Source organism: Pyrus communis, chromosome 9 (genome assembly GCF_963583255.1).
Source record: "Pyrus communis chromosome 9, drPyrComm1.1, whole genome shotgun sequence".
In the NCBI taxonomy this organism is placed as follows: Eukaryota; Viridiplantae; Streptophyta; class Magnoliopsida; order Rosales; family Rosaceae; genus Pyrus; species Pyrus communis.
Genome location: NC_084811.1, coordinates 8,659,796 through 8,678,074, shown reverse-complemented (window position 1 = coordinate 8,678,074; position 18,279 = coordinate 8,659,796). Strand labels below are relative to the sequence as shown.

General features: G+C 38.3%; 2 protein-coding genes across 3 annotated transcripts; one reads left to right on the top strand and one right to left on the bottom strand.

Annotated features, from left to right (window-relative positions):
- The first annotated feature begins 2,961 nt into the window (after positions 1-2,961).
- LOC137745216 (probable ADP-ribosylation factor GTPase-activating protein AGD6) lies at positions 2,962-6,813 on the top strand. Of its 2 annotated transcripts, none has more exons than XM_068485132.1 (4): positions 2,962-3,999; positions 4,116-4,205; positions 5,713-6,214; positions 6,452-6,813. In XM_068485132.1, exons 1-3 carry the CDS (start codon positions 3,175-3,177, stop codon positions 6,211-6,213), a joined length of 1,416 nt encoding a protein of 471 aa, XP_068341233.1. In that variant the 5' UTR covers positions 2,962-3,174; the 3' UTR covers position 6,214; positions 6,452-6,813. The 2 variants fall into 2 exon arrangements, with proteins under 2 accessions (XP_068341233.1, XP_068341232.1); XM_068485131.1 differs by having other exon boundaries at positions 6,394-6,813.
- A 1,499-nt stretch (positions 6,814-8,312) lies between these two features.
- LOC137746271 (cation/H(+) antiporter 20-like) lies at positions 8,313-14,062 on the bottom strand. Its single transcript, XM_068486346.1, has 5 exons — positions 13,826-14,062; positions 13,174-13,696; positions 11,867-12,372; positions 9,211-10,137; positions 8,313-8,900 (listed from the first exon to the last, which is right to left on the bottom strand). Exons 1-5 carry the CDS (start codon positions 14,006-14,008, stop codon positions 8,502-8,504), a joined length of 2,538 nt encoding a protein of 845 aa, XP_068342447.1. The 5' UTR covers positions 14,009-14,062; the 3' UTR covers positions 8,313-8,501.
- Positions 14,063-18,279: the final 4,217 nt, after the last annotated feature.

Below are 18,279 nucleotides of genomic sequence, written 5' to 3'. Positions count from 1 at the left end.
ATCCCGCATCAACATGCGGACATCAATTTCTAGTTATACTACTATTTGACAAGAGAGGCAATTGGTTTGGAACAACTCTCAAAGTACACCATTGAGGTAGTTGGTACATTTTGAAACGTTTGGTTTGGTTCAGTTAATTCAAGATTCAAAACCCATTAAAATCATGCATTTACAGATTATATGACGAACGAAACCAGCCGATTTGTCAAGTTTTCGGCAAAAGTTCTAGATCAAGTATATATATTTGTGGGTTACATTTTACCATCTTAATTTTAGGTCGCTTAATAATTTTATACCTCATCTTTTAAGAATTACAATGTCATACATCAATTTTGCAAATATATTGCAATGTCAGACTTCCATTAATTTTTCTGTTAATTTTTCTTTTATATTTAGATGTGGCAGGTGTGGGGTCCACTCCCTGTTAATCTGTAGGCCAAACTTGAGCCACGTGGAGTGGACAACAAACTAATTTTGCCAAAAAAACAAAAAAAAATAACTAATAAACATTAACTAGGATATAAAAAAATAATATTAAAAAAAATTAAAAGAATTATAGGAAAAGATGAAGATGTCTGACGCCATATGCATCAATTCCTCTTCGCCTCTTTGTTCTGGGTATTTATCAAAGCAAAAAATTAATTTTTATAAAAAATTTAAATATGTAAAAAAATCTCATTTAAGTAGACATAAATACCCTTAAATTTAAAATCCAAATAAAGTAAAAAATAAAAACTGTAGACCTAAGAAATGGTGAGGACTTGTGAATAGTAGGAAACAGTGAAGACTTGTGCAGCCCTAAATCACAACGATTGTATTTTTTTTTTTTTTTTTGCATTGTTTTCCAATTACATTTTCTCTTTGTTTTTGTTGTTTCTTCTTCGATTGAATATTTATTAAAGAATGAATTATTTTAGAAAGAAAGCAAAAACGTAGCATTATACTTTTTTAAATTTGTTTTCTTTCTAAAATAAAAATATCAACATAAATACATATAAGGCACCTATAATGCTACGTTTTATTTATTTGACAACAAAATCATTGAACGTTGAAGGAAAAGATGATGACTATTTCATCTATTTAGCTTGGGTAAAAATCAAATTCACTGGTTGGCCATGATTTCTGTGAGTAGCGAGAGTTGTTTAGAATTGTTTGAAGAGCTGTTTAATTGTAATTATTCTTTTGTGTTTTTTCTTTCTGTTAATTTATAAATAAAACTTCTTTGTACCGTCTAGGTTCTTGAAGTGAAGAAAGAGAAATCAAACTCATACAAAATACGTAAATAAACTAATTAGGTAACTTGACAAAAGAAAAAACCAATTCACTAATTTCTTCTCTTGTTGTTCCAAACAAATTTTGTGACATCCCACATCGCCCAGGGGAGTAATCCTTATATGTATATTCTCATCCCTACCTAGCACAAGGTCTTTTGGGAGCTCACTAACTTCGGGTTCCATGGGAATTCCGAAGTTAAGCGAGTAGCGCGCGAGAGCATTCCCAGGATGGGTGACCTATCGGGAAGTTCTCGTGTGAGTTCCCAAAAACAAAACCGTGAGGGTGTGCTGGGGGCCCAAAGCGGACAATATCGTGCTACGGTAGAGTCGAGCCCGGGAAGTGGTCCCGTCCGGGCTGGGATGTGACAATTTGGTATCAGAGCCTAACCCTGATCGCATGTGTGCCGACGAGGACGTTGGGCCCCTAAGGGGGGTGGATTGTGACATTCCACATCGTCCAGGAGAGTGATCCTTATATGCATATTCTCATCCCTACCTAGCACAAGGCTTTTTGGGAGCTCACTGGCTTCGGGTTCCATGGGAACTCCAAAGTTAAGCGAGTAGCGCGCGAGAGCATTCCCAGGATGGGTGACCTATCGGGAAGTTCTCGTGTGAGTTTCCAGAAACAAAACCGTGAGGGTGTGCTGGAGGCCCAAAGCGGACAATATCGTGCTACGGTAGAGTCGAGCCCGGGAAGTGGTCCCGCCCGGGCTGGGATGTGACAAATTTGGTAGGGATTTTATCATCAATGGTCCCTTATGATTTATGAATCAATAGTTTTCGTCATTTATGTTTCAATTCAATCAATTCGGTCCTTCATGTTTATTCCCTTATTTCAATTTGTTCCTTAACGTATAAATCCTTAAAAATTTATTAGCGTGTTGATGTGGCATACATGTAGTACCAAAACTTTATGTATTAATTGCCATGTGGATAAACAAATTCAACTATTAATAAATATAGAAAATAATTTAATTAAAAATAAAATATATAAATAAATGAATGATAATAAAATCTCTAGTCTCTTTTTTCCTTCTTTCTTCGATCCATAACTCCCATGCAACCACCGCCAAACCCCAACCCAATTCTGATGCAAAAATCCTCATCATGATCGTCAATGTCCTCATGCTTTACGCCTTCTTCACCTCGACGAAAAAACTTGAGATTATTGTTGATGGTGATGGTGCTTACGTCACTTCCTTTATGCTTTATAAAACCAAACACTAACACCACCAACAACGAGAAACCACAAATTGAACCAATTTAAATTCAAACCACAAGTTGACGCCATCATGAGAAAGCAGAGAGGGATGCCTTGAAGGAGAGGGAAGAAGAGAAGGGAGAGAGACTTTTTGTCTATAATTTTTATTAATTAATTAATATTTTATTTTAAACATTTCTATTTTATATTTTAATGTTTATTAATTTACTCGTGTATTACATTAGCACATTAATTAGTTCTTCCAACAAAATTTGAGAGCAAGAATCGAATTAACGTGTGAACTGAATAACCATTTGTGGTAAAAAAAAATATATATAAATAAATAAATAAAAACTAATTTGGTAAGTTCGTTACTTCTGAATTCATAAAAAACAACAAAATTCACCGCACGTGCCACCCTTGCGATATGCAGGAGGAGCAGTGGAGTCCATCGGTTTTAATCCATCCCTTTTTATTATAAAACCGAGTTCGACGAATTTGGCGCTGTCGGTGATCCCCCTAAATAATTCTCCTCCCCTTCCTCCCCCACATTCCTCCCACCTCCCCATCTCAATTCATTCCCCAATTAATTTCTTTTCTTTTCTTTTTTTTAATTTTCGATTTTAATTTTTCCAAATTTTGATCCGATTTTTCGTACAATCCGATTCAGATCGAACCCGGATCGGACTTAGAGAAAAAATGGCGGCATCTCGACGGCTCCGGGACCTGCAATCGCAGCCGGGGAACAAGATCTGCGTGGACTGCTCCCAAAAGAACCCGCAGTGGGCTTCGGTTTCGTACGGCGTCTTCATGTGCTTAGAGTGCTCCGGCAAGCACCGCGGGCTCGGCGTCCACATCTCCTTCGTCCGATCCGTGACCATGGACTCGTGGTCCGAGATCCAGATCAAGAAGATGGAGGCCGGCGGCAACGAGCAGCTCAACGCCTTCCTCGCCAGCTACGGCGTTCCTAAGGAGACGGATATCGTCACCAAGTACAACACCAACGCCGCCAGCGTGTACCGGGATCGGATTCAAGCCCTAGCCGAGGGGCGTCCCTGGAGGGACCCACCCGTCGTGAAGGAGGCCCTAGGGTTTGGGAAAAAGAAGCCGCCTTTGGCCCAAGGCGGCGGCGGTGGAAGCGGCAGGGGAGGTGGTTCTGGGAATAATGGGGGGTGGGATAGTTGGGACGACGACGGTTTCAGATCGTCGAACGATATGAGGAGGAATCAGTCGACCGGTAACTTTAGAGGTGGCGGTGCTCACGGTGGTAGTGGTAGTGATGGATATGGAGGTGGCATGCCGGCCAGATCGAGGTCCACGGAGGACATCACGAGGTCGCAATTCGAGGCTTCTGCGGCTAACAAGGAGAGCTTTTTCGCCAGGAAAATGGCGGAGAATGAGTCGCGGCCTGACGGGCTACCGCCCTCACAGGGTGGGAAGTATGTCGGGTTCGGATCGAGCCCCGCCCCTTCTCAGAATCATAATGTGAATGCGCAAGGCGATGTGTTGTCTGCTGTATCTCAGGTTGCATCACTTTTGTTATTATGTTAATTCTTGATTCGTGATTGTAGATGGAAATGGCTGATATTGATATACACTACCTGTCTGTTTTTGGTTTTCCGTTTATTTAATTTGAATAGGGTTTTGGAAAGTTATCCTTGGTTGCTGCATCAGCGGCTCAGTCTGCTGCAAGTGTAGTCCAGGCAGGCACAAAAGAGATAACTACTAAGGTATTTCTCTATCCATTCTTAAATTTGTTAGATGCTGGACGATTGCTCTGCAACTGCCAGGCATTTATATTTGGATATGATTGAAATGCCATGCACTACAATGCATGTTTAAGACTTACTTTGAATGCCGTCAATGGCATCACTACGTATGCGGTATGCTTGCTGCATTTCTTTTGGCTATAGTGGTATATGTTTGGCACCCTTTGTTCTATTAGTTGTGTTCAAAATCCTCACTGTTAAGTGCTTTGTCAGTTCAATAGTGAACAACTTCATGATTTTTTACTGTAATGTGTGCTTTTAGTGGTACTCTTGGTTTATAACCTTTTTGGTTCATATGCCTGACATTTGGTGCGATGTTTTAACTGTGATCTTATTTGTGCAAGCATCACTTTTGAGCTAGGAAACTCTAGCTTAACTGCAATAGCGAAGGGCAATAAACAGGAAAATGAAAACAAAGTGGTCTCTTACTTTTCTGCTTAATTAACATTTAGTTCTCAGTAAAAAAGCATTTCTGATCATTCCAATCAGAAGATGGTTAGTATGCTGGAAGGCAACTTTACTCTAAAAAATATGGTGATTTCCTCCCTGTTAATTGTTCTTTTAAATATTCGGATAAATTAGGTGAACAGGCTCGATATTGTGTCATTTCTCTATTGCCTCACCAAGTAACTCTTTTTAATTTTCAAACTGTTTCACAAGTTTTATTTTGTAACCCTCCATTTCCACATACAGTGGGTTAAACTCCTCAGAACTAATGACTTGCTCATTGGTTGTATTAAACACCTCATCACCTTGATCTCCCCACTTCAACAAATAGCATCCCAAAATACCATTTCAACCACAACATCTCCTATCGACATAGAAACAATTACCAAACGGTCTACCCCAAACAATTACAAACATAAAATCTCTCACATGGCCTCAATTACCGGCAAGCCACCACCACCACCACTACTCATCACATATCACCTCAATTAACACATAGCAAACACCCAGGTTGGCCAAATGGATAGCCATTGGCTGTGCCCATTCCTTTTGTAATTAACCTAAATATCCTGAGGTTTGAAAATATTTAAAAAATGTATTAATGGAGGGAAAAAGAACATATATCGGAAGGAAGACACATCTGGGTGATTTACGCATTTTTGTTTCTCTTTCTTTACTTTCTTTTTAACATTTTCAAGAAGGGTATGAGAGTTTTCAGTCCTAATCCGTGTGTGTGAGACTGAGAGTTTGTGTGAGAGAGAGCGACCACTAAACATCACTTAAAAGCTCCGTTTAGACATCTTATACAAAGTTTCCATGAAATTGTTCTAGTTGCATTTGGGTTATGTGGATGTGGTACACAATATTTTCACATTAAATTAATATTGTCCATTATTTTACAAGAAACAGATAAATTGAAAGCTATATTTCTTCAATCACCAGTAATAATTAATATAGACCTAAAGGTTAGCCCATTTCTGAAATTTGATAATGAAGTTGTATGATCGAACTTTTATAACAGGTGAAAGAAGGCGGCTATGATTACAAGGTGAATGAAACTGTTAATGTTGTCACAGCAAAGACGTCAGAGATAGGACAAAGGACTTGGGGGATTATGAAAGGGGTCATGGCAATCGCATCACAGAAGGTTGAAGAGTACACTAAAGACGGAACAAACTGGAAAGCTGAGAATAACTGGCAACGAAATGATAGTGAACAGAATGGATACTATCAAGAGTTTAAACAGGAGAACAAAGAATGGAATTCTTCTTCCGTAGGGGGGCAATCATCGAGTGGGAATCTTAATTCTTATGGCTCTAGTTCTTGGGATGATTGGGACCAAAAAGACACAAGGAAGCAAGAGACTACTAAAGTAACGGGATCCAATAGCAATGATGGTTGGGCTGGCTGGGATGATGGGAAAGATGATGGATATGATAATGCTTACCAGAGTACATCTATTTCAAAGGCTGGTCACAATGGGAAATCTGATTCAGCGTGGACTGGGGGAGGCTTTAACTAAGGTTAGTGTAATACAGGGAACTAATTTTCTGGTTATTTATAACTTTTTCCATATCTTACCTTTTTACCATGCTTATGTGGGTTCTCGAAATGATATTTGTCTTGAATTGAATTTGGCTTGCGATAGTTGCGGACTTAGTTTGGAGTTCTTATTCCTATTTTGCATTATATATCCAACTAGGAACCTAACGTGGTCTCTGCAATTTCTGGTTAACCCATATGTCGCGGACACAAATTAGAACTCAAAACGGATGGATGCCAAGGATGATACCTAGGTGATGGATATGGAATTTGATGGAGGCGGAATTGTTAGCAGCTGGTGCTGACTGATTGGTTGGTGATTTGTTGGAATTTAGATCCATTTCCATGGAAAAGACACTTTTGTTGAGGTTAGTATATTTGCAGTAAAGTTTTCTTCTCTCTTTCTTTCATCTGGAAAAGATTTTTATGCAACTTAATTGGGATATTCGTCGTTTTCCAAGAGTTGTTTATATATGTACAACTACCAACAAGGAGGGTTAATTGCCCGATTCAAAAGAGGACTGAAAGTTTGAATTTGTTTGTGGGATTTGAGGAATGAAATTTTCATATGATTTGCATTTGTTCTTGTTTGTTATCCCTCATTCGTGTTCTGATTTGTGCTAGCCCTTTCAAATATCAGTCATTAGCAATCATCTGAATAGTATGACCATGTTCGGCTTCTCAAATCCCTGCGCCGCTCCATTCTTTCCGTTCTCTTATGCTGCTCTATTTAACCATTTAGAGCAAGTCCATTCCACTAAGGGAATTAGTGAATAATAATTGGCCGATTGCAGCTCCGCTTCGTAGATGGATTGGTATTAAAAAATTATTTTTATAATAATAAAAGATAATTTTATATCTAATTTTTGTTAGGATTTTTAACCAATTTCATCACGTCACATGTTATTATCCGAAATCACAATTTTTGTGGTTTGATTTTTAATTAGATTTTTAACCAATTTCGTAATGTCACGTTTCATGAGCTCGTAAGACGGGTTGGAACGCCTATATGCCCAATCTATGTAGGTTAGGCGCCTTATTCAGTAATACGGAATGTCCTTGATTAATAACGTCTTGAAGTATTTCTCCTACAACCGGCGAAACTGTAACTATAGGGTTTGGATTTTGTGAATAGCCTTCTGATAAGATTTTTAACCAATTACATCGCGTCACGTTTTACTATATGTTTAGAATTCTTTTTATCGATTTTTGATAAGATTTTCAACCAATCATAGCGTGCCACGTGGCATCATCTACAATCCGATCCTTTCATTTTTTTTTTATATATAAACCTTACACCCAACCTAAACTCACACGCCAAAATTAAAATCTCTTTGAAGCCTTCATAGTGCATAAATCTTGAGTTCTTACAATGTTTTCTATAATGACCGTCGTTCATGCTGCTAAACCATTTGTCACAATTTTGTATTTCGGGCAACCTTCGACAACATTACAACATTCAAAGATGTTGAATGACTTATTCTTGTGGGCCGCATTGTACCAAACTTGTGTTCGAACTTGAAGTGCCTACAATGAAGGATTTGAAGGTCCTTTCGTCTCTTGGAGGTTTTGGTCGGAAATATTGTCCCTGTCTGAGACGGGGATTTTGAGAGGCAATGACATTACATGAGGATTGTAAATGGTCATCGCTGCTGGAGTTGTCATGAAGGTGGTAAAAACTGCCATCAGGATCAAAATAGCAAACATCTAGTCGTTTTAGAATCTGCAAAGCAAAATTTTTCATCGGATCTCTAAGGTCAACACGGACTTACCCAACGAAGTTCCGTTGGCACGTTCGTCTAAAAAGGTGAAGTTGTCCAACAGAATATAATTTCCGTCGGTTAAAAGTTGTGCAATGAGTTTTACGCCACGACTTTTGCTCGATGGATATCTGTTGCCTTGGAACCTAGGTGACTAATGTCTGATTTAGGAGACGAATTATTTTTGCCTTGCAAGTAGTGTTTTTTTTTATTTTTTATTTTTTTATTATTATTATTTTTTATTTAGTGGCAATATATGTATATCCAATCTCAATTTCAGTGATGAATTTATTCAGATTCATCATCTATGAACATTCACTTTCTTTTCTTTTTTTTTTCTTTTCTTTTTTTCTTTTCGTTCAAATAACTGTCATTTATAAGATTTGCACTAAAATCCTCTAACAAAGTAGAGACCAATGCCGTTAGACCAAGTGATTATGAGCTAGCGTACACATGCAGAGACTTACGTTTAAACACTTAATTTGTATTTGTTAATTAGCGAATTGGGTCAGACAGATTCCTTAGAGATCTCAAGCACAGAACTGGAGGACTCATCCGCGACGAACCTTTCGTCATCACCGTGCAGTACCTTCGACACCGGAGCCTCCACGGCATGTGCTACGTCATGTTGTTGAATCACAAGCACTGAGGAGACCACACCCTGGCTCGATGAAGCCAATATGTCTCCAATGGGGCCTAACTCTGCATGCTCTGCATGGCGGTCGGCCAATTCTGCCACCATGCGTGACGGGAATCTTCCTTTGCCTACGATTAACAGGTCATGATCTCCACTTCTTCCTATTTCCAAAACCCCCTCCACAACGTTATTGACTGCCACCTTCTCTATGTACTCTGCTTTCCCATCCCACTTGCTTCTGAACTCAGCCACTGCTTCCTCATCCAGCTCCTGATGATCAAAATTTACAAAAGATTAAGACATAATTAAAAATGATAAACGTATATACTAAACTTGTGTGATTTCCCTCTCTGAGTTTTTCCGGCCCTCGTAACGGTGGACTGCTATAGGGAAACCACCAGCTCATCTCCTTTTCAAAAAAAGAAGAAAAAAGACTAATCTTTTAGGGTATGACACCCGTGTGACGAAGGTGCATTTGTGAATGATCAAATAGATGAGAAAATCTTCCCTTCACGTCCCAGAAAGAGTATCGAACCGTGAGAGGTAAATAATTTTCAAAATGTTGGAACATCATGCATACCTTTTCTTTCTTTCGGTCCATTTTAGCTGTGGAAAAACAATAGCTATTCTCGGTAGACTTGGAGGGCGAAGGCTTTAACATGATCCCATTACTCTCCATGCCCTCTTTCTCAACAAATTTCACAACCACCACTTTAACTGTCGGGTGTTCGGCCATCCTACCACCAAACTCCAAGGCCTCGCGATCATCAGGCCCACCAAAAAACACAATGCAAACTCGTCGGGTCACAGTGGTGCTAGGCCTTGGAGTTTGGGCTCTGGTGTTACCAAACCCCCGATCAATGAGCACTGCAACGGAGCACGGCGCAGTTTGAAGCACCCTCTGGTTGACCCCTCGCCAGCCGTGGCCAACAACCTCCGTCGCTTCATGATTATCGCTCTCACGCATCCATTGTTTGTGGAATGGCAAGATGATCATCGTCACCCTCCGGTCGTCCGCCACATGGCAAACATCCTCGTGCATTGTGGACAGGGTTGAAATTGCGGTTGTGGGTCGGACCGATACTCGGCCCAATTGGCTATAGGCCTTGAAGGCGGAAACAACGCCCTGGCTCCATGGGCAGCGGCCCAATCGATTAAAGAAGGGAAAGCCATTCTTTCGGGCCCGTTGGACCATGATGATGGAAGAAGATCGCTCGGTGAGCTCCACAAGGTGCATGAGGAAGAGTTTGAGTTGGGCTTTCTTGTCACTTCGGATGGACTCAATGAGGCTAATGAGTGAGGGCACATTGGCAGGCCCATGAACACACGCCAGGACTCGAAGCTCGTCCTTGAAGGATTCACTGGTTGACAGATCACAGAGCTTACGGTGAGCGCGAACTGAGATGCCACGTGCGGGCTTGTAAATGGCCATCACTAATGGACTAGTGATAAAGGTGGTGAAGAGTGCCATGATTACCAGAATAGCAAATGTCTCATCATTAAGCACCTGAGATTAAATTAAAGAGAAAGTTGTAAAAGTTATGTACGTTGTCAGCAATTTTGGTGCTACGCGTGTTACAAATAATACTTTGTATTCGGTATTGTAACCTAATAGGTAGAAACCAATGGTAGAACTCTTGCTAGCACACGTAGAGGGATTTAACAATAACTATATAAGATGTCTTTGGAACATGACGATCCAAGTTATTGCTCCAGCGTGTTTTAATGATACGAACACTTTAGATTAATATGATCATGTCACTACATGGATTTTCTTAAGCTCGCTAGCTAGTTTATTTTTTTTATGTTTGTGCTAACAAACAATTCCTATAAAGTAGAAAGCTGAAGTCTCCCTCGAACACGAACAATTCCTAATTCTACTTAATTAGTTGATGGTTTTGACGAATCGTGAGTCGTCACTGAAGGATAATGACCAAACGAACGCGTTGGAGTTCCATCATACTTCCCCATAAAAACGACAACCTTTTAGATTGATCCATTCATCTTCTGGGAATGCACAGACCAGAACAACGCGTTGGAGTAGCATTGCCATTATACTTAAAGACAACACCATGCTACAGACAATTCCTATAAAGTTATATATAAAAAGCCTCCTCAAATAGACAGTTTTTGGCTTTTTTTACACAACTGATAAGATAATTTATGCTAACTTTATTTAAATTACGGAGGAGACTAAATAAGGCAAAAGGTGGATTAAAGAGGAAGATCGTGTCCAACAAGACGAATCCACTACTTACAAATATTTTTTAAGTAGGATTTGGATCCTCTCCGGATCCCCGGGATCCTGGAGATCAAGATCCAAGGACTGTTCATCAAAGATCGTACGATCATAATTAAATATTTTTTACGCAAAATGAGATTGCTTTACTTTTAAAAATATAAAAAGCATTTAATTGTGGTCGTACGATCTTTGATGAACGGTTCTTATACCTTGATCTCCGAGATCCCCAAGAAGAGGATCCGAAGAGGATCCAAATCCTTTTAAGGGATTTGGAGATTCGTCAAAGCCTATACCGGAACAACCCAAAAGTCCTAACCAAAAAAAGTTTAGCTCTTATAGCAATAATTGATAGAATATATATACCACCCAACTTTATTTTTGGATGGATTCACAATAAAGCAAAGGCCGACGAGACAATCATGCCAGATATGCATGCTTTTAATCTTTTCAACGACATTTAACTTTCGAAGTCTGTCATCATGCGGGGGGAGAAATTGTCATAACGCACCAAAGGATTCATGGATTGGCAAAAGCTTTTAAGAAATCTTTCAAAAAAGCAAAGAGACGAGGGGAAAAGTTGAGTTGTTGTTTTCAAATGATTTTGATTTTGCAATTGATTCCCTAACATCTCATGACATTTTTTTTTTTAGCGGAATAATTGGTGACAAACCATGGTTACTATCTCTTTCGAGCCCGAAGATAATATAGTTGAGTTGTTGTTTTCAAATGATTTTGATTTTGCAATTGATTCCCTAACATCTCATGACACTTTTTTTTTTTTTTTTTTAAGCGGAATAATTGGTGACAACCATGGTTACTATCTCTTTCGAGCCCGAAGATAATATTCATAGTTTTAATTACTCTTTCTGGCTATTAGTACAATCTAAATTTTTGTTTTTTCTTTTCATTTTCCATTACAGTAATTTGTAAATTTCATACTTGCTTTTATAATGGAAATTTGTGGTAAAAATTAAATCAATAATAATTAGCTGACCTTTTTCTCCTTGCCAATGTTGAGAACAATGAGCTCCACCAACCCTTTGGTGTTCATGAGCACACCAAGCGTCAACGATTCTCTAGCCGGAATCATAAACGTCATTGCCACCACAAACGTCCCCAAAATCTTCCCGGCACAAGCGATCGATATAACGAGCACCAACAGCCCCCAAGCCTCTGCACCGTGTATCTTTCCTACATCGGTCTTCAACCCACTTGATGCAAAGTAAAGTGGAAGCAACAAGCCGGACACAAAGTCCTCAGTCTTCGCCATCAATCTGTCTGCAAACTCTCCTTCTTTGGGAATTGTTAGACCAAAGACAAAGGCTCCAAATATAGAATGGATACCAATTAGGTCAGTAATGAATCCGGATACCATGACTCCGGCTAGGGTTAGGCATATATAGGCTTCGTCTACGTCATCTTGTTCTGGGGAGCTCCGGCGGGCCACCCAGTTCATGGCCGGTCGGATCACCACCATCATGAAAGCAACAAATGCAACACCTGAGATTCACAAGGCAGTAAATGCCAATGTTACCAAGGTCTAAAAATACAGAATATTAAACAAAATATAGATATTAAATAAATGATAAGTGATCACGTTGTATACTAGTTCTCACCCTTCTTTTAGTGTAAAATATATCGTTGTACTAAAAAACAGTGAGCCACTTATGTAAAACTCAATTCATAGGGAGGTTTTGATAACATATTAATTTATTTACTTTTAAGTGGAGAAATAAGTTATACGTGTTTTATAAACAATTGTCACGGACCATTATGAGTTCGTTTGGATGTGCTTTTAAAATAACTGAAAGCACTTTTGGTGAAAATGTTTCTAGAACCTATCTTTAGTAAAAATGTAAGTAAATTCTGGAGAACTTATCTTTAGTAAAAATGTAAGTAAATTCTGGAATAGCACTTCAAATGCTTTTGAAACCCAAAAACATTTTTTGTAAAAACGCTTTCAGTAATTTCAAAAACACATCCAAACGAGTCATATATTATCTCATGCGTTAATACAAACGTACGATTGAATTAGTATATATTTCACTTGTAAGATAAATATATTAATAAAACTATGAAAGTTAAATACACCTTAAGTGAAATAGTATAGCACATGACTATGCCCTCAATACACTAGTAAAGTAGTACCCAATCTCTCATTTACTGGAGTAGGTCACGACTACAATTACACGAATTGTTTATTTTAAAAAAATGGAAAATAAAAAGAAACTTGTGAAAAGGAAAAAAAAAATGAAAAAAAAAAAATCGAGCATATTGTGGAAACTTTTGGACCAGACAAACCTGATAAGAGGACCCAGACTGATACCATAGGACTTTTCTTGTGGCCACCAACGCCGTCACCGGCGAAGGCCACCGCAAGAGCGAGCAAGATCCATGCAGCGACGTCATTCAACGCGGCAGCAGCCATGGCAGTTTCGCCAACCCTAGTAGTTAAAAGCTTGAACTCTGCTAAAATGCGGGCGAGTACAGGGAAGGCCGTGATCGAAAGCGATACTCCCATGAACACAACGAACTGACTGAAGCCGACTTTGTCAGCCCCGTCGATCGTTCTCCGGAGGATCACAGCAACGCCGATGCCACATAGGAAAGGCACCGATATGCCAGCGAGGGCTATGCCAAATGAACTTCGGCCACTACGACGTCGGATTGAGCTTAAATCGAGCTCAATGCCTACGAGGAACAAGAAAAAGAGAAGACCAATGCTTGCCACGGTTTCGAGTATTGGAGTGCTCCATGAGGGAAATATTTTGTGTAGGTAGTCTTTGTTTCTTCCAAAGGCTGACGGCCCAAGCAATATTCCACCCTATACAAATAAATAAATGAGAAAAAATAAAATAAGAATTAATTATGAAGAATTAGACACATGTAAATAGTTACCTCGATACAAATTAGAACGTGTCTCAAGTTCGAATAAATTAGGAGTAGGACTTACAGCAATCTCGCCGATGACTTTGGGTTGGCGGAGGGGTTTGAGAAGGAAGGCGAGGAAGCGGCTGACGACGATGATTAAGGTGGTTTGGACGATTAAGAGTGGGAAGGCGAAGTTTAGAGGATTGTCACCTTGCAATAATCCACTTGATGCAGTTTTGATTGAAGTTACATTCACCAGAGCCATCGTGTGTTATGCAAATAGCTAGTAGCTGTATATAATAGGATATCATGGAAAACTAAGCAATTTATAGAGAGGGAGAGCGAGTCTTGGTTTTTGTCGTTGTAAGGGTAATTAAAGTGAGGTCACACAGTGAAGGGCAACAAAAGTGTAATTTGGCATTTGATGATCCATTGTTTTTATTTTATGGGTAAATATCAGTTTATTACCTTCATGTTTCGTGGTTTACAACATTTAGTATATCAAGTTTTTTTCATCTCAGAGTCAAACTTAAAAAGTAATTTTTATGACAGTATCATATACATCCGTTAGTCAAACTGTTAAGTCTTCCATTAACTAATGACGTGGCGCCCACGTGGACAATGACTGTACGACACGTGTCAATAAGGGTCCCACATGGATATTAAAAAAAAAATTACAAAATTACAAAAAAAAAAAAAAATGTTCTTCTCCCTTCCTTCTCTAACCCTCCTCTCTCTCCTCCTCTGCACACCCTCTCCACTTTCCCTCTCTAACCCTCTTCTCTCCCCTCCTCCGCACACCATCTCCACTTTGTCTGACATTATATCAGATACTTCTTGTGCATCCTCCATTGAAACAACCCTGAAATCAACTTCGACAAATTATAAAATCATCCATCACAAAAATCGTAAGTTTGAATCTTTACTAAATCCCAGCTGACCCAACATCTAAAATCAAAGCAGAAACTAAGAAATAATTCAATACAACACCAAATCAAATCACAAAAAATAACACCAAATTATACAAGGAACTTCATTAAAGTCCAATGAATACTTTTACCATAAACAAAAGTACAACATAATAATCCCAATTGAGATAATCCAAGATTAAGATTTGAAATTTAACATTCTTTGAAAAAAAAAACCCCACATTCAGACTCTGTTTTTTGGTTCTGATAATTTGAATCAACAGTTTGGATGCTTGAATATTATGCTAGGACTATGAACTTCAAATATCCAATTTAATTCAGCTGATGGGTAGAACCATTTGTGATATAATAGTAAAAACTTGAATGTAGTAATTTGAAACAAAAATTTTATGCTATGTTTTTTAGGTTTCTAATCTTCAAAGCTTTCAAGTGAATAAAATAAGGAACCATTTGTGATATGGAAGTTTTAATTTATTACTATTAAATATAATATTGGTTAAAGTGATGAGTTTATTTAACATCTATTAGCTCTTATTATTCTTAAAAACAGGCATACTAATAAAAAATTTCATTTCTTATGTGAAATATGACAATTAAAATCATAAACTAACCTAAAAATTAATATTTTTAAGCTTGAAGAACCAAACTCTTCCTATGCTATAACCTAGGGGAGCCTTGTACTTGGCTCCGCCCTTGTCGCAAGCTAAGCCCTCTGAAGCTTGTCACGGCAAAAGCCCTAACCCCTTACGTCCAAATTTGCACATATGGGTGGAGGCCGAGAAGGGAGGGACGGTCGGGGTTGAGGAAGAACAGCTTTTTAAAATTTTTTGTAATTTTGTAATTTTAATTTTTTTTAATATCCACGTGGTACCCTTATTGACACGTGGTGCCCAGTCATTGTCCACGTGGGTGCCACGTCATCAATTAACGAAAGACTTAACTGTTTGACTAACGGATGTACGAGACTGTCCCAAAATTTACACTTTAGATATGACTCTGGGACGAAAAAAACTTGATGTACTAAATACTAAAAACCATGAAACACAAAGGTAGTAAACTGATATTTACCCTTCTTTTATTATAAAGAGGATGATTTGAACTTGTGACTCTTTCGGCATTAGAGAGAAACATATATCTAATATCAGTAAATTAATAGTTAGTTAGTACTTTAAACTTAGTTGTTTATTAACCAGTTAGACATTCACGTATTATGGACCATGTGAGTTTCATTCATTTTAAACCTAGTTGGTTAACCCAAGTAATTGAGATCAAATGATTAAAGTTATTTACTCAAATGCTCGAAGACCTTTATTATATGCTCTACTCTTCAATATTACTTGTATTTGTTGTTAATGCAATATGTTAACATTGGTATATACATATCTTCGATACTGTTAAAATCATTTAATGAATATAGTACTTGATTTTGTAAAAAGAATAGGATGAATCATAACTAACTTGTCTCCATATATGCCGATTCTTCTTTCCATGTTACCAACCAAAGTGAACCCAAAACTCCAAACACTTCATGTTTTTTGTTTTCAAGTTTGATCAAGCGAATATCACGAGATTCTTGCAAAAAAGGATTGTGATTTTTGTTCACGACTCCACATTGAACCTGACCCTTGGCATCTGTACACTTAAATAATGATCACAATCAACTTTGGGCCATACATAATGCGACTAATACCAAACAATAATAATCCATTGTACTGATCAAATGCGTGCCTCTCCATTAATATTACCCCACAATGTCAAAGATTGGTACTTGCACATTAGTAGACGGGCCAATATTCATCCGACTCTAGTATTAAAAATGAGAAACGTTTTCTGCACTCTATCGATTTTTACCCTCTTTTACTTCCTTTCTTATTTATAGTCACATAATTAAATAAATTGCGATAAAATCAAGGGACAAACACAATTAAGAGAGAGTGCAGGAGAGGAACAAAGAGTAGAGTGATGGAAATTAATCATTTCTTTTACCCTATGTTTGGAAGAAGAAATCATCAAAATATATACTAAGTTTTGACTTGCCAAGGCTTACGTGGCGCAAACATTGGGTCTCACAAATTGCACACACGGCATGACTCATCTAAGATAGACAAGTCATCAAGAGTGACATTGGGGAATTATCTTTTAACTTGACTTTGATATAAATATACAAATTATGTCAATTTGGTTAACTCGACAAAAAAAAAAATAGAACCAAAAAAGAATTATTTGGTTAATTTACCAAACAATTACTTAGTTAAATGATTTGATTAAATCAAATTGGTTATTGCTGTCACATCCTGGCCCGGGCCCCCACCACATCCCGGACTCGACTCCACTGTAGCACGATATTATCCGCTTTGGGCCCAGACCACGCCCTCACGGTTTTGCTTTTGGGAACTCACGCGATAACTTCCCAGTGGGTCACCCATCATGGGATTGCTCTTGCGCGAACTTGCTTAACTTCGAAGTTCCTACGGAATCTGAAGCCAACGAGCTCCCAAAAAGCCTCGTGCTAGGTAGAGATGGGAATATACATATAAGGCTTACAGGATCCACTCTCTTAGGCGATGTGGGATGTTACAATTGTACTCCAATCAAATCCTTCCATCCGTAGAATTAATCAAGTCATTTAATTAATTCAAAATTATTTGATTAAATCAAATTGGACACCAATCAAGTTCAAGCTTATACTCAAGTTCTTCGACGGTTTACCAAATTAACTGATTTGGTTCAAATTAACTGATTCGGTTCAAATCAAGCTTTGGTTGTTTTATCAATTAAATTTTTTGGTCAAATTACCAAATTATTTGATTTGGTTCACATTTATATCAAATCAAACTTTAATCAAGACGATTCATGGAGACAAACTCCATAAATTAAGGCCTAGAAAAGGAATTGACTCAATGCAAAGAATCATGGAGAGGCTTGTAAATACGAGCCATCAAGACAAAGAAATTGACACTTAGACACCCTACAAACCCGAAAGACTCATAAAGCTCTCTACATTCTTCACCATTCGTGGACAATCAACAAGCACATGTGCCGATTCATCCACTGTCAAAGCCAAAAATCACCTACCGCATGACACTACTCGTGGTCCCGATTTGTGCAATATCAAGCTTTGACGCCTTGAAGAAATAACAAGCCCGATTCAAGATCAAGGATTCACCACCCTAATTAAATTCTACTTTTGAGATTGAATAAAAGGATCAAGACAACCTCATTATTTTGCGTGTTTACAAAAACATATGGAGCTTCTGCATAGAACAAAAGAGTACAAACTCTCTTTTTAAGTGTGAGTGGAACCCCTTTTGTTTGGCACTTTATTGTTTTAGCTGTGGTGTGCTAAGTTACTTTCTTGCTCCCTTGTTTGAAAGTGGTCCTAGGGTGGTTAATCAGATGAGAAATTTTAGAGATTCATGTCCACAAGTATAAAAATAAGTGGCTAGCTTCACATGACGTGCATCCTTTCGTTCACTTTCAGATGAAATAGGCTACCAGGATCCATCACCGTGCATTTTGTGGCCCAGGATATACCAAATCAATTATTGATTTGCATATTCCATCTCTCAATTATTCCCCAATCTACATCAAATTTGTGAAAAGAAAG

Coding starts and splice junctions, on each gene's coding strand:
- LOC137746271 (XM_068486346.1), bottom strand. CDS start 14,008: ATGGCTCTGGTGAATGTAACTTCAATCAAAACTGCATCAAGTGGATTA. Junction 12,373..13,173: donor AGTCTGGGTCCTCTTATCAG/GTTTGTCTGGTC, acceptor TGTGAATCTCAG/GTGTTGCATTTGTTGCTTTC. Junction 10,138..11,866: donor ACATTGGCAAGGAGAAAAAG/GTCAGCTAATTA, acceptor ATTTAATCTCAG/GTGCTTAATGATGAGACATT.
- LOC137745216 (XM_068485132.1), top strand. CDS start 3,175: ATGGCGGCATCTCGACGGCTCCGGGACCTGCAATCGCAGCCGGGGAAC. Junction 4,000..4,115: donor TGTTGTCTGCTGTATCTCAG/GTTGCATCACTT, acceptor TAATTTGAATAG/GGTTTTGGAAAGTTATCCTT. Junction 4,206..5,712: donor CAAAAGAGATAACTACTAAG/GTATTTCTCTAT, acceptor CTTTTATAACAG/GTGAAAGAAGGCGGCTATGA.